The 14713-nt window shown below is 39.0% G+C and overlaps 1 protein-coding gene across 2 annotated transcripts in view; it reads left to right on the top strand.

Annotated features, from left to right (window-relative positions):
• Positions 1 to 2565: 2565 nt before the first annotated feature.
• The window catches only part of scube3 (signal peptide, CUB domain, EGF-like 3), a 175151-nt gene continuing 163003 nt past the window's right edge, over positions 2566 to 14713 (top strand). Inside the window, exon 1 of one of the 2 annotated variants that reach the window (XM_079801775.1) lies at positions 2566 to 2967. In XM_079801775.1, coding sequence (XP_079657901.1) covers positions 2859 to 2967 — 109 coding nt within the window. In that variant the 5' untranslated portion in view covers positions 2566 to 2858. The remainder of the gene's footprint in view (positions 2968 to 14713) is intronic. The other variant, XM_079801774.1, reaches the window with a different exon arrangement.

Raw genomic sequence — 14713 nt, forward strand, 5'->3', positions numbered from 1 at the left:
CTGTGGTGAGAAGGACTTTGTAACAACGTTTTAAGTGCCTTTTATGGGTCTTGGGAGTATTAATGTACTGAATGCCAATGGAGGCCTATCTGAAGCCTTTCTCAGCCATCAGCTTTCAACAAAAATATCTTCATTTGTGTTCCGAATATGAACGGAGGTCTTACGGGTGTCGAACGACATGAGGGTGAGTAATTAATGACAGAATTTTCATTTTTGGGTGAACTAACCCTTTAAGCATGCTTTTACCAAATTCCAAAATAAATGTGAGGAATAGATTCGGTTTGAAAGCGTTGTGTCCTGACCCAGTTCTCACATTGTAACAAATGCACGCCACACATCGAGAATATTACAGTGCTCAGAGAGGTGAAGTCATGCGAATCAAGCATGAAGCAGGTCGTTTAAAAAAGGCTAAGCATATAAAAACTAAACAGTAATGATGGAGCGGGACAGGCTGAAGCTTGCCTCCGTCTGCCTTTGTTGAACTGTACTGGGGCTTGACAGGAGGAGGAAGTTTGGGGAAAGCTCGAGCAGAATCTTTAATGAAAGCATGGAATCTGTTATTCCATGAACACTACGGAGGAGTGACCCTGTGTTAATGTGAAAGCCAGAGGAATGCAATTATCTGGCGATATTGAACACACACCGGTTGTCCTTCCAAAAACAAAAAAAAAAAGACTGTGTATCTCATTCACTTTGTTTGGACGTGTGAATAATGATGACTTGTTCTCCGGGACAAAAGCTGTGTTAAATTCCCTGTTATGAAACCACGGAAAGGCCAAAGGTAAAAGCAAGACATAATCACACCAGATGTCTGAAGTCGTGAAGGACCCCTCAGACAAGGGTGGCTAAGTTTCCGTCCAGAAGTTTTCATTTTCCATCTGCTTGTAGGGAAAACGATTGGAGTTTTAGCATGAAGTCACACCTCTGGCATGCTTTTTTTTAATTGTTGCAGGGGTTAATTGTCTTCTGTCAAAAACACTGAATCGTTTGTGTTTGAACAGGCCTGTTCTGACACGATTATTCTCGCGGCCTACAGTCTTTCAGTACGTGGGATGCACGAGCAGCTCGAAAGCAAATGCCTTGAGGATGCCAATCTGGGAGACGGATCGACGCAGCCTTAAAGCCGAAATATGCAACCGAATATCAATTATCAGTTGCCCAACGTGACTCAAGCGCCCCAGAGTATGCGAAGCGTCCCTGCTGCCTGCAGTTTCAGAAGTTTGCGGCGAGATGAGAGAGAATCCATGAATTGCACGTGGCTCCCGGAGTGTCTGACCTCTGTTGCCCCACGGAAGCCGTTTCCATGGCAACCCCCCACTCACCCGCAGTCCGTCCCGCTGCTGATTGTGAATTCCTGCAAGGTCAGAAAGAGAGAAACTCGTCTGTGCACTTGGAGACATTGATAAAGCAAATTGCACTGGTTTAACATGACCCCCCCCCCCCCTCATCCCCCCAATTTGTTATTGAATGTTTAAGACAGGATGTGCCTTTAAGAGATACAATCTTAAATAAATACAGAAATAGAGATGATATAAGTGCATGATTTATGAATTATTGCCACACGCTTAGCTAAGTTGCCAAATTTGAACTTTTCAAGCCTGAGGGCAACAGCATAGCATTTAAAACTTAAAATAGATCTTAAAAGACACTTAAAAGTATACTTTAAGTTTGCTGAAGCAATAACTAAAATAAGAAAATACGGTTACACTTTATTTTAAGGTGACGTACATACTTAAACAAGTACTGAGTAATATTAATTAACATGTAGAGTTAGGGTTGGTTTGTTGTAATTATGCATAATTTACTGTTATTATAGTAAGTACATAGTAATGTGTAACTATACCACCTTAAAAAATGCTTACACTTTATTTTACAGTGTCATTGGTACATATGTTACATGTATTTACCATAAAATAACAGTAAATGATGCATAATTACATGCGACAAACCCAAACCATATAGAAGGAACATGCAGTTAATCAATATTACTCAGTACTTAAATATATAATTACACTAACAATGACACCTTCAAATAAAGTGTGCCCTTGTTACAGTGTATTAAGATTAGTTGCATGTAATTATGCATAACTTATTGTAGGCTAATTATTATAGATACTACATAGGACACAGTAAAATAAAGAGTTACCAAATAAAGTGTTACTGAAAACAGCATTTGATTTGATTGTTGTTTAATAACTTACATTTGAAGTGTCATTCACATCCCAATAAACAAGATGAATAACAGCCCTTTAGATATTAGCATATAATGCAGTTTTAATTCTCTCATGGAGCCTGACCAATTAGCAGCCAAATGCTAATGACTGGATTTATTTGTTTTACACTCGGTGTGTTCTTAGGTTGAAGGCATTGAATGGTCTATTAATTTTTGTGCAGGCATTAATTATTTTTTTGGAGAGGGGAACTTTACATTTACCAATACAGATCCATTGAGAGAGAGAGAAAGAGAGAGCAACGCGCTGTTGTACATCTCTCCTCCCCCTTCCTCTCTCTCTCTCTCTCTCTCTCTCTCTCTCTCTCTCTCTCTCTCTCTCTCTCTCTCTCTCTCTCTCTGTCTGTCTGTCTGTGTCTCCTGCAGGACTGAAGATCATGAGCGCTCAACTCGACCGTGTTTCTCCTCCTGATCTCCGCGCGCACAGTCTCCGCAAGACCAAGAAATAAAACACACACACACACACACACACACACTCTCTCTCTCTCTCGCTCTCTCTCTCTCTCTCTCTCTGTCTTATATTCACAGCAGCGCCGGGAATAAAGCTTCATCCACGCTTGGACTCAAAGTCTCGCAGTTGTGCGCTTTTATTGAATTAGTCTCTGTCTGAAGGTTCAAGGTGTGTAACATGATGTCCATGTATGTCCTGATGCGCGCTGGTTTTGGATTATTCAGCGTCGCTCTGATCGCCTTTGTCCAGCGGCCAGCCGGCGCTTCTGCCAGCAAAAACCCGCAAGGTAAGTTTGCCTCTCGCCCTCCACATGATATGCACCTTTTGGCTGAGGAATTACTCCGGGAAAAGAGCTGTTTGATGATCTGTGCTCAGTAAGAACAACTTATGGGACACGGTTTTCCCCAAACGCGGCGCTGAAGTAGACTTACACAGGTATTTTGGACATCTTTGAACTGTTTGTGCTGCGCAGGTGTTTATTATAACTGTGGGGAATTTCATGATGGATCCATTTTCTCCTTGACAGCAATAATAATGCACCGAACGAACTGTAAAATATACTGTACTTTTTTGTGCATCCAGTCCAGTCACTAGCCCATCTTCTAGAGTCGTTTTTTGCTCATTGCATATAGGTCAAATTTTGCATTTTTTGTTGTTCTGCTTTTATTAGGGCTGCTAAAAAAACCTCTGTGCGTTTTTGAGTAAAGCAACCGAATCCAGAGGGCAGGGCCCAAAAGCAAAAAGTTATAATTATAAACAAATGATCACAGGGTTTTTCTTAACTTATGGGGTTTTGTTGGCGTCGTCTGCACCTGTAGAGGGTCATGCATCGCTGGAACTAATGACACAGGCACCTCTAGAGCCATTCCGTGCATTTTTTTATTAATATGCGATTTGTGAATTTTATTAGTTATAATTAGATTCTGAAACAAATGACTTCAGATGCTCATAAAACTCAAATTGATATGGATTTCATTAGTTATGTAGATGTTTTCAAACACATTGATGCATTATGAGCAGGTTTATGAAGTAAGTTAAATCAAAATTTGGCTGTAAAAACAGACGTTAGTGGTTCCATTAAGAACCTTTAATATCCATGGAACCTTTCCACTGCAAGTTCTAAAAAGTGCCTATTAAAATGTATACATTCTTACAAATGAAGGTTCCAAAAGAACAATTTACGGTTCCCCAAAGACACTTTCAGTGATAAAAGAACCATTTTGTTGGACATTTTTCCTCTATAAGAATCTTTTGTGCGATGGGAAGGTTCCACACTTAAAAATAAAAAGTTTTTTTTTTCACTGTGATGCCATACAAGAACCATTTCCCCTTTTAGAGATCAGTTCTTAAAGGGATAGTTCATCCAAAAATGAAAATTAAATCATCGTTTACGCTCCCTCAGGTTGTTCTTACACTGTAAAAAAAATTCAGGTCTCCACTTGAAAATGTTCTAGTGACCGATCACATCAAAATTTTCAGTTGGCCAAATTGAATTTCTGTGAATTGATGCAAAATTTGGCCAACTCAAAACTTTTTATGTGATCAGTCACTAGAAAATGTTCAATTGGAGACCTGATTTTTTTTTTACAGTGTAGTGTGTATGTGTTTCTTTCTTCTGTCGAACCCAAAAGACGATATTTTGGGTAATCAAAGAGATGTTGGTCTCCATTGACTTCCATATGGAGAAAAATACTATGGGGTCCATCAACTTTTTGGTCACTGACATTCTTCAAAATATCTTCTCATACAGGTTTGAACATGAGGGTTAAATTTTCATTTTTGGTTGAACTATCCCTTTTTTTTATCTTAATATGAAGAACATTTTAATCTAAAGAACCCTTTGTGCAATGGAAAGATTCCATGGATGTTAAAGGTTCTTCGTGGAACCATCAATGCCAATGAAGTAACTGTTTTGTTTTTTTAAATGGTTCTTTGAAGAGCTGTTCACTGAAAGGAACCCAAAGCTTTATTTTTAAGAGTGTAGATCTATTGGTGACGGAATAGCTCTGGATTTTTAGGGTCTCTAGAACCCTCTCAGAATAAAGACATCTCGCCATCAGATCGAGGAGATCTAGATCCCAGCTGAGCACTCCTTCACCTCCATTCCCCATCACTCACCGACATGCTCCCCGTACAAACAAACGTCAACAAATGGCGACTCCTGGGGCTCGATCCGTACTGACCACATGTTGCACAGTCCCATATGTGGCCGAGAGCTGGAAAACAGTCTCACGGAGGCCATTTAAAGGTATTTGGCACCATAAAGTCAAGTATTTGACATTCACCTGAGACCCGATCGCGCCGCAGAGCCTGAAAGTGCGCACTAAACCTCTGGGTGTTCACCACGAGGACTGCATGAGGAATTCGATTTGTCAAGGTCCCGGCTAATGGACTGTTACGCAAGCGTGACGCAATGATGTCGGCGGCCGCTCGTGTGCGTATGTGCATGTCTGGTATGTGTGCATTTACGTTCGGCGATGCTCAAAAGGTTTCCTGTCGCGCTGACAGGCCAGTGTGGACGACAGAGAGAAAGGAACGGGAGGGAGCGGGCTGGGGGTTGTTGTGCATCTTGGGTGGTCTGCTTCCCATTGTGGGAAAACTCAATATTTACATTTTGTAATTAGAACTGCTTTCACTCTTTCATTTTCCACAACAAGGATTTACGCACATCTTACAGGGGAAGGTGGCAGCGTCGGGCCTAATGTCCTGCACCTGTTCGTCACCGCTAGACGGTCAGGTCAGCGTGTGTGTGTGTGTCATGTTGCAGAGAGAGAATCATGACAAAGGCTTGATGTCGTACATTAAAAGTTGTTCTGCTTTTTGAGTTTTGTACTCCAGATGTCACATAATGCACCGAAACGTGTGTCGTAATGGAGAGAGAAATTGCACAGCATAGTAGTTTATTTAGCTCTTTTTATCCCCCTTTTTTTTCTCTTAGTTTGCTTTGGTTTGCAACTCGGTTGTTCCCTAAATTCACTTTGGCTTTGCTTCCCTGTAAAAAAAAATGAATTTCTATCTATGTATCGGTTCTTTCTTTCTTAATTTCTTACAGTTGTACATTTACCATTGCTCTTCTTTTTCTTCTTCTTTTTTGCTCACTGCAAAAAATTGTCTTGTTTTCAGTCCAAATATCTAAAAAATCTTACATTAAGAAGCATTTACTAGACAAGCAAAAGTTTTTGCCTTGTTTTGGGGGAAAATAACTCAAAATTAAGGGAGTTTTTGCTTAAAATAAGCAAAATAATCTGCCAATGGGGTAAGCAAAATAATCTTGTTTTCTGTTTGAATTAAGATTATTTTGCTTACCCCATTGGCAAATTATTTTAAGCAAAAACTCCCTTAATTTTGAGTTATTTTCCCCCAAAACAAGACAAAAACTTTTGCTTGTCAGTAAATGCTTCTTAATGTAAGATGTTTTAGATATTTGGACTGAAAACAAGACAAAAATACTAAGTAAGAAAAGCATTTTTTGCAGTGCTCTATCTATTCTTTTTTCCTCTCTATGTTGCTCTGACACACTTTCATTCACTGGTTGGTTGGTTCATTCATTCATTATTTCAGGAACACTTTAAAATAAGGCTCCATTAGTTAATGCATTACATTTGTTCCATAACTACAACATTGTAAGCTCAAGTCACTGAAATATTTCTCAGATACAACTTGAAAGTCACCATTTCTTTTCTCCTTTTGTTGTTCACCGGTTCTCGGATGTGAACGTTTTGATTGTCAAACGCGTCAGTGGCATATAAAACAGAGAGCGAGTGATTAAAGTGTCAGTATTTATTAAACGCAGATGTTTGGCTGTGTCCTTCTCCTACCAGCACTGTAGGATGATCATTATTCATTGCAACGACCCTAATTCAGAGTAAATGGGAGGCTTTTAAAACCCCATGTGCTGCAAATGACTTGATGAATACAAAAAATCCTCATATTCTCGAGGTGCAGAAGGAGAGCGGCCCTGTCCACCACTTCTGAGCCTTCCTGGCCCGGAGCTGCTGGCTAACAGCGCCAAGGCAACCGGCGGTGAGGATGTGACATGCCGCAGCGGTATGTGTGTTGATGTAACCTCTAGTCCGTCTCCCCGTTCACCCCGAGGCAAAACCCCTGCCAAGCAGACCCTGCTGGACAACTCCAGTGTGGGAAATACACATTTCCCTTGAATAGCAGGAGCCCGAGAAGGAGGGGAGAGCAGGAGGCCTGCCGGGGAGGGGTGGCGTGACAGCGGTTTGGGGGTTTGTTTGCTTTGTGTTGCCTTTCACTCAATGAAGTTGGAGTATTCTTTTGTGAGTCTGGAGCAATGGCCTTGTCAGAGGCGGGGACAGATGATCTCTCAGCGCTTCGATGTAGAGAATATCTGGAGCAACCGTGTAGGAGAGAAACAGTGAACGAGATCTCTTTATCATCTCTGTTGCTTCTTGACTGCCAGATTAAATTGAGAAAATGTAGTTTTATGGTTCTCGCATGTTTCTCTTGAGGAAAAATACCTTCTTTCTCTTTAAGATTTTCAAAGAACATCCTAATGTCTCAAACCGTGCTCAGACACCAACATTTTATGGTTCTCGGCTGTTCCTCTTGAGGAAAAATACCTTTTTTGTTTAAAAAGATTTTCCAAAGAACATCCTAATGTCTCAAACCATGCTCAGACACTAACATTTTATAATCAGAAGTCATTTTAATGCGAACTTAAAATGTTTATCATCATCTTCTCTGAAAAAAAAACGAGTTATATGAGCATGCATTTGGGCAGAGAGATCTCAGTAATGTCTCAGCTGTTTCTCCTAGACTGCCATGAGATTGAATGGAGAAAATTGAGACTTTTGCCTTATTCTCAGATTTTTCTCTTGGGGAAAAAGGGTTTCAGAGGACATTTTAATGTCTCGGACTTTGCCAAGAAACCAAAATCTAGAATCAAAAGTCATTTCAATATGAACTTCAAAATGTTTTTTTTTATCAATTTCTTCCAAAAAAACAACTGACATGAGCATGTATTTGAATGGAGAAAATGGAGACTTTTGTCAAAGTTTCATGATTCTCAGATGTGTCTCTTGAGGGAAAAGGGTTTCAGAGGACAATTTAGTGTCCTGAACATGCATTTGGGAACAAAACAAACACTGAGATCTCAGTAATGTCTCGGTTGTTTCTCCTAGACTGCCATGAGACTGAATGGAGAAAATTGAGACTTTCACCTGATTCTCAGATGTTTCCCTTGGGGGGAAAGCCCTTAAATGTGTCTCCTAAAGGGTTTCAGAGGACATTTTAGTGTCCTGAACATGCATTTTGGGGGAAAAAAACAAACACTGAGATCTCAGTTACGTCTCTGTTGTTTCTTCTAGACTGCCATGAGATTGAATGGAGAGAATGGAGAATTTTGCTTGATTCTCAGATGTTTCCATGGGGGAAAAAGCCCTCAAATGTGTTTTCTTAAGGGTTTCAGATGACATTTTAGTGTCCTGAACATGCACTTGGGGAACAAAACAAACACTGAGATCTCAGTTACGTCTTGGTTGTTTCTCCTAGACTGCCATGAGATTGAATGGAGAAAATGGAGACTTTTGCCTTATTCTCAGATGTTTCTATGGGGGGGGGAAGCCCTCAAATGTGTTTCCTTAAGGGTTTCAGAGGACATTTTAGTGTCCTGTACATGCATTTGGGGAACAAACACTGAGATCTCAGTTACGTCTCGGTTGTTTTTCCTAGACTGCCATGAGATTGAATGGACAAAATGGAGAATTTTGCCTGATTCTCAGATGTTTCCATGGGGGAAAAAGCCCTCAAATGTGTTTCCTTAAGGGTTTCAGATGACATTTTAGTGTCCTGAACATGCATTTGGGGAACAAAACAAACACTGAGATCTCAGTAATGTCTCGGTTTTTTCTCCTTGACTGCCATGAGATTGAATGGACAAAATGGAGACTTTTGTCAAAGTTTCATGATTATCAGATGTTTCTCTCGAGGAAAAGGGGTTTTAGAGGACATTTTAGTGTCCTAAACATGCATTTGGGGAACAAACACTGAGATCTCAGTATTGTCTCAGTTGTTTCTCTGCCATGAGATTGAATGGAGAAAATTGAGACATTTGCCTGATTCTCAGATGTTTCCATGGGGGAAAAAGCCCTCAAATGTGTTTCCTAAAGGGTTTCAGAGGACATCTTAGTATCCTGAACATGCATTTGGGGAAAAAACAAACACGGAGATATCAGTAATGTCTCGATTGTTTCTCTGCCATGAGATTGAATGGACAAAATTGAGACTTTTGTCAAAGTTTCATGACTCTCAGATGTTTCTCTTGAGGAAAAAGACCTCACATGTCTCTTTTTTCAAAAATTTTCCTAAGAACATCCTAATGTCTCAAACCGTGCTCAGATAGCAATATTTTATAATCAAAAGTCATTTTAATGTGATTTTCAAATGTTTAACATGTAGTTCTTCCAAAAACAATTTACATGAGCTTGCATTTACTGAGATCTCAGTAATGTCTTGATTGTTTTTCCTAGACTGCCATGAGCTTTCCCTTGAGGAAAAAAGCCCTCAAATGTGTCTCCTAAAGGGTTTCAGAGGACATTTTACTGCCTCAAATGGTGCTCAGACACCAAAATGTATAATCAAAGTAATTTCAATATGAATTTCAAAAGTTTCTCCTAAAATTCTCGAATTCTTGAATGGAGAAAATGTTGATTTTTGCCTGATTCTCAGGTGTTTCCCTTGGGGAAAAAGCTTTCAAATGTGTCTCCTAAAGGGTTTCAGAGGACATTTTAGTGTCCTGAACATGCATTTGGGGGGGAGGGGGATCTCAAACACTGAGATCTCAGTAATGTCTCAGCTGTTTCTCCTAGACTGCCATGAGATTGAATGGAGAAAATGGAGACTTTTGTCAAAGTTTCATGACTCTCAGATGTTTCTCTTGAGGAAAAGTCCCTCAAATGTGTCTCCTAGGGTTTTAGAGGACATTTTAATGCCTCAAACTGTGCTCAGACACCAACATCTATTTAATTGTGAACTTGGCACATCATCATATTCTCCCCAAAACAAATGATATGAGCATGCATTTGGGCAGAAACCAACACTGAGAGCTCAGTAATGTCTCAGCTGTTTCTCCTAGACTACCATGAGATTGGATGGAGGATGATTGGCGTCTCCTGCTTCTCAGATGTTTCTCCTGAGGAAAAAGACCCCAGTATTCTCACACACGTCTCCTATAGAGTTTCACAGGAGATCTCAAATCTGCAATAAAAAGTAATTTCACTGTCATCTTCAAACATTTATCATCTAATTCTCGCAAAACAACTCATCTGAGCCATCAATTGGACAACTATTCCAGCAACTATTCCATTATGAGCAATGACAGAAAAACGTTTGAGTAAAACAAATTCCTACTATGACATTTGCAACATTGTGTCTCTGTTTTGGTGAAATGAGGCTTTGTTGGTTTTTATAAGGTATTTCATAGTTGTTTTATTGTGGCTTTGGTGAAGTTTTATTGTTTATTTTTAATGCATCTAGCCAGCTGTTTTCCCCTTGTTTTTTAAAGATTTAAAACATTTCTGTTCTTATCTGTCTTTTTCACAAATGCCTCACTTTCTCTCCACTTAACCCACAATCCAGAAAGTCTCTCACCAGTTTTTTCTTTAACTTTTTCTCCTCTCAATATTCCATTTTTATCCCAAAGTGGAGTGTGTATTTTTGAGGCAGAAGTTAAAGCGTTTATAGTTGGCCACATGGCGAAGTATGTTTACTGTTCATGTGTCTAAGTGTACAAAACCCAAAAAGCACAGACTTTCTGCTACTGTGAGAATTTTGTGAGGTTTTTATACCGATTGACGACACGCAACAGGAACAGGAGCGCAATTGACAATGGAAAGAGACGAGCCTTAAGGCCTGTTCACATCAAGAACTATAACTATAAAGATAAAGATATAGTTCTAAATATAAAAGATTAGTAGAGTCCACACCACAGCTATAATGATATAGAGGAATACTGAAAAAAGTTGCTGCCTTAAATTAAGTCCAATCAACTTGGATGTTTAAGTCATTTAAACTTAAATGACATTAAACTCACTTGTTAATTCTTGTATAACAACTTATTTTGATGAGTCAAAGCAATGTAAAACGTATGTTGTCAAAACATATTGATCATATACTTTTTTACAGTGGCAGCCAATCTGAATCCATTCTAATTTTAAGGGCTCGCGTATTTAAAATGGCCGTCGACATTGAGAAGTGAATCGCTGAGGTCCAGATAAATCCACCACAAGTCAAACTCCCTTTTTAAGGATACTTGAAAGAAAATGGATATATGGTAAACAATAAATGGTGAGAAGTATTAACGGAGATAAGCTCATTATGCCAGGCTAACAAACAGTCTAACATAATATTACCTCAGGTATCCAGCACTAGTTTCAACAACATTGTTCTTACTTCTTTTTAAGTTGCAGTGAAAAAGACTATAGGTGTTGCTTTTATTCCACTATATTGACTAGTAGTCAATCAACATTGTTTTTTGATGGCTGATGCCGATATCTTAGAGAGCAGGGTGGCCGATATATTTATATAATATATACAATTTGTATTTATTTCAATTAGAAATATACATGAAAATTAATAAATTCTTTAAAATAAACATGCTTATACTTACGATGGCAACTTGATTCTGCAGTCCAACAGTATTTTCACAAATAAAAAGGAAGTAAACACAGTAACAGGACACTCAGTAATCTTGTAAATTTGTGCACACTGGTAATCCTATATTTTTTTTTTCAAATAAAGACAAGGTAACACAAATTTTACATGGCATGATTATGACATAGTGGGCAACTGAATATAGCTAAATAACTAATAACTAAATAAAAGTTTGGCGCATCGTCAAAATAAAAGTCCTGTTTCTAACACCTCGGCCAATCAGAAAAACTATACAACCCAATCTCACAGCAATTCGTACATATTTTTTAACGAGGTAGCTAATTCGTACGAATTTGTACGACCTCACTTGAACAAATTGGTACGAATTTTTTGCTAAATCGTACGTATTTGACAAGTTGGTAAATTTTGTATGATTTCGTGCGAATGGCCTAACCTCAAACCCCGCCCCTAAACCTTCCCATCACTGCAGTATAGACAAATCGTACAAATTCATACGAGTGAGATCGTACGAATTCGTACAAATTAGCCCCTTCGTACAAATACGTACGAATTGGTCGTGAGATAGCGTTGATATATCGGCCTTGGCGATATATGGGCTGACCACTATTATTGACAATGCCAGCTATATTCACTGTCAATTAGATTAGATCGATTACACTAGCTAGATAAACTCGAAACATAGCATGATGAGGACATCTGCTGGTTAAAGGCGTGTAAATGTTAACAGCAAAAACATGTTCAGTGACATGTTGTACGCACTTTGAAACCATTAGACTGTTATTGTTCTTGGTGTGAACGGGACTTATCAAGTTGATCAGCTAATATATATGTTTGCATTGTTTTTATTGCCAAGGCTTTTTAGGTTGTGTAGAATCTGCTATTTCGGACCCAGTTCGTTTGCTCACATCAATGGCTGCATAAAATACGCTGTGTTTTCCACCAACTGGCAACACGGGTGTCTAAACATTATTGGGTAAATTGGCAGTGGGCGGGATCACACAAGAGCAAATCAAACCAGGACATTCCTACACTATTGAAGTAGAATAACTGGCTGTGGCTGTAGCGGAGAAACAATTATATGAACTTCGCATTTTCCTAAATATCTGCAAACATATTATGGCACTTTTATACTTTAGTACAGTAAAGAAAAAATGCATACAGCACCTTTAAGTAATTGAATAACAAATGTTGTCATGACTTATTGATCATATATATTTTTTTTTTACTGTGAATGTACCTTTATAAACTGTATAGGGTTGCAAAGACATTTTCGGCAAATTTCCAAAACAATTGTGGAAAGTTTCTGGAAACTTTGCAACCCTAGTACTAAATTATTACCATATTCATAACATGGTATTACCACTTTGTACATAATAAATGTAACAAAATTTGCTTTATGCTAATAAACAAGCATAATATATTCTCTCAAATATCTCCTAATATCTTATGCTGCGTTCACACCAAACGCGAATAGAGTGTCTGGAGCGAGTGATTTCCATGTTAAGTCAATGTAAAGACATGTTGACGCATGTCTGGAGGTCCTGCGGCGCGATAATGCGATTTCACCTCATTTGCGCGTCCAGTTCGCGTGAAAGACGCAAATTGAGTGTCTTGCGCAATACGCGTGTTACGAGCGAGTGATTTGTATTTGGTGCTTTTTGTGCATTCACGCGTTTGAAGCGAATTCGCGTCTGACACCCAAATTGAAAAAAATTAACTTTCGCCTTGTTAACCAATCAGGCGGAAGTACAGCCGGAAGTACAAAAGCTTGCTTTATACGCGTGTCCAATTCGCTGTGGACGCACGAGTGGATTCAAAATGTTCAAGCGTCCAACTAGATGCGATAAACACAAATTTGACGGTGTGAATGCAGCATTATCACATTTTTCAAATTTTAAATAAAAATTTTTACCCAATTTTAACCCAACCCAATATTTTGGAAATTTTTATCCAATTTCCAAAAACTTGCCAAAAGTTTCAAAAAAAATCCTGGAAAGTTTCTGGAAACTTTGTAACCCTAGTACTAAATGATAACCATATTCATAACATGGTGTTACCACTTCATAAATCTAACAAAATTTGCTTTATGCTAATAAACAAGCATCATATATTCTCTCAAATATCTCCTAATATCTTATGCTGCGTTCACACCAAACGCGAATTTCCATGTTAAGTCAATGTAAAGACGTGTTGGCGCGTGTCTGGAGGTCCTGCGGCGCGATAGACGCGATTTCGCCTCATTCGTGTGTCCAGTTTGCATAAAAGACGCAAACTGAGCATCTGGCGCGAAAGACGCAAGTGATTTTATTTGGTGCTTTTTTGGCATTCACGTGTTTGAAGCGAATTTGCATCTGACGGCCGAGTTGAAAAATCTGAACTTTGGAGTCTGTTGGCACCGCGTTAACCAATCAGGAGCCTGCTTGCTGCTGTCAGGTGGTGAAGTGACGTGATAAACGGGGGCAGGCCCGCCCGCAGTCACTCATTTAAAACAGTGGCTGTGTTTATTCTGGACTGAAGGACCTTGGCATATCATTGCATTATTATGGTATAATAATGATGAAAATTGTTGTTACTGTTCTTTCATGCATTTAATAATAACAAAAATAAAAAAGTCACTCATTCAACATGGAGGAACGACTGATATTGGCAGTGAGCAGTCATACGGAGCTATATGGGCGCGGGACAGCCGGAAGTACCTCTGAAGGCGGCCGTCATCCAACCGCAGCTCCTGAGCACTTCGAACGAGCATCTATTTAGCTTCAAACGCTCAATTTATATGCGCATCCAATTAGCTGTGGACGGGCGAATGGATTCAAAATGTTCAAAGGTCCAACAAAATGCACATTTGCCGCTCTATTCACGTTCAGTGTGAACGCAGTATTACACAATCTTGCTTCACAAGTAAATGTATCTTGTTTTAAAGTATGTTTAGATATAACATTATACACTCTAAAAAAATGCTGGGTTGTTTCAACCCAAATTTGAGTCAAATATGGACAAACCCAACCATTGGGTTAAAATGTAAAATTTAAATTTAAACCGAACGGTTGGGTTTTGTCCAATTTCCAAAAAACTTTCCAAAAGTTTCCAAAAAATCCTGGAAAGTTTCCAAATATCCTGGAAAGTTTCTGGAAACTTTGCAACCCTGGTACTAAATGATTACCATATTCATAACATGGTATTACCACATTGTACTTCCTAAATTTAACTAAATTTGCTTTATGCTAATAAACAAGCATAATATATTCTCTCAAATATCTCCTAATATCTTTTGCTGCATTCACACCAAACACGAATAGAGTGTCTGGAGCGAGTGATTTCCATGTTAAGTCAATGTAAAGACGTGTTGATGGATGTCTGGAGGTCCTGCGGCGTGATAGACGCGATTTTGCCTC

This window comes from Gobio gobio, assembly GCF_949357685.1.
Source record: "Gobio gobio genome assembly, chromosome: 21".
Lineage (NCBI taxonomy): Eukaryota > Metazoa > Chordata > Actinopteri > Cypriniformes > Gobionidae > Gobio > Gobio gobio.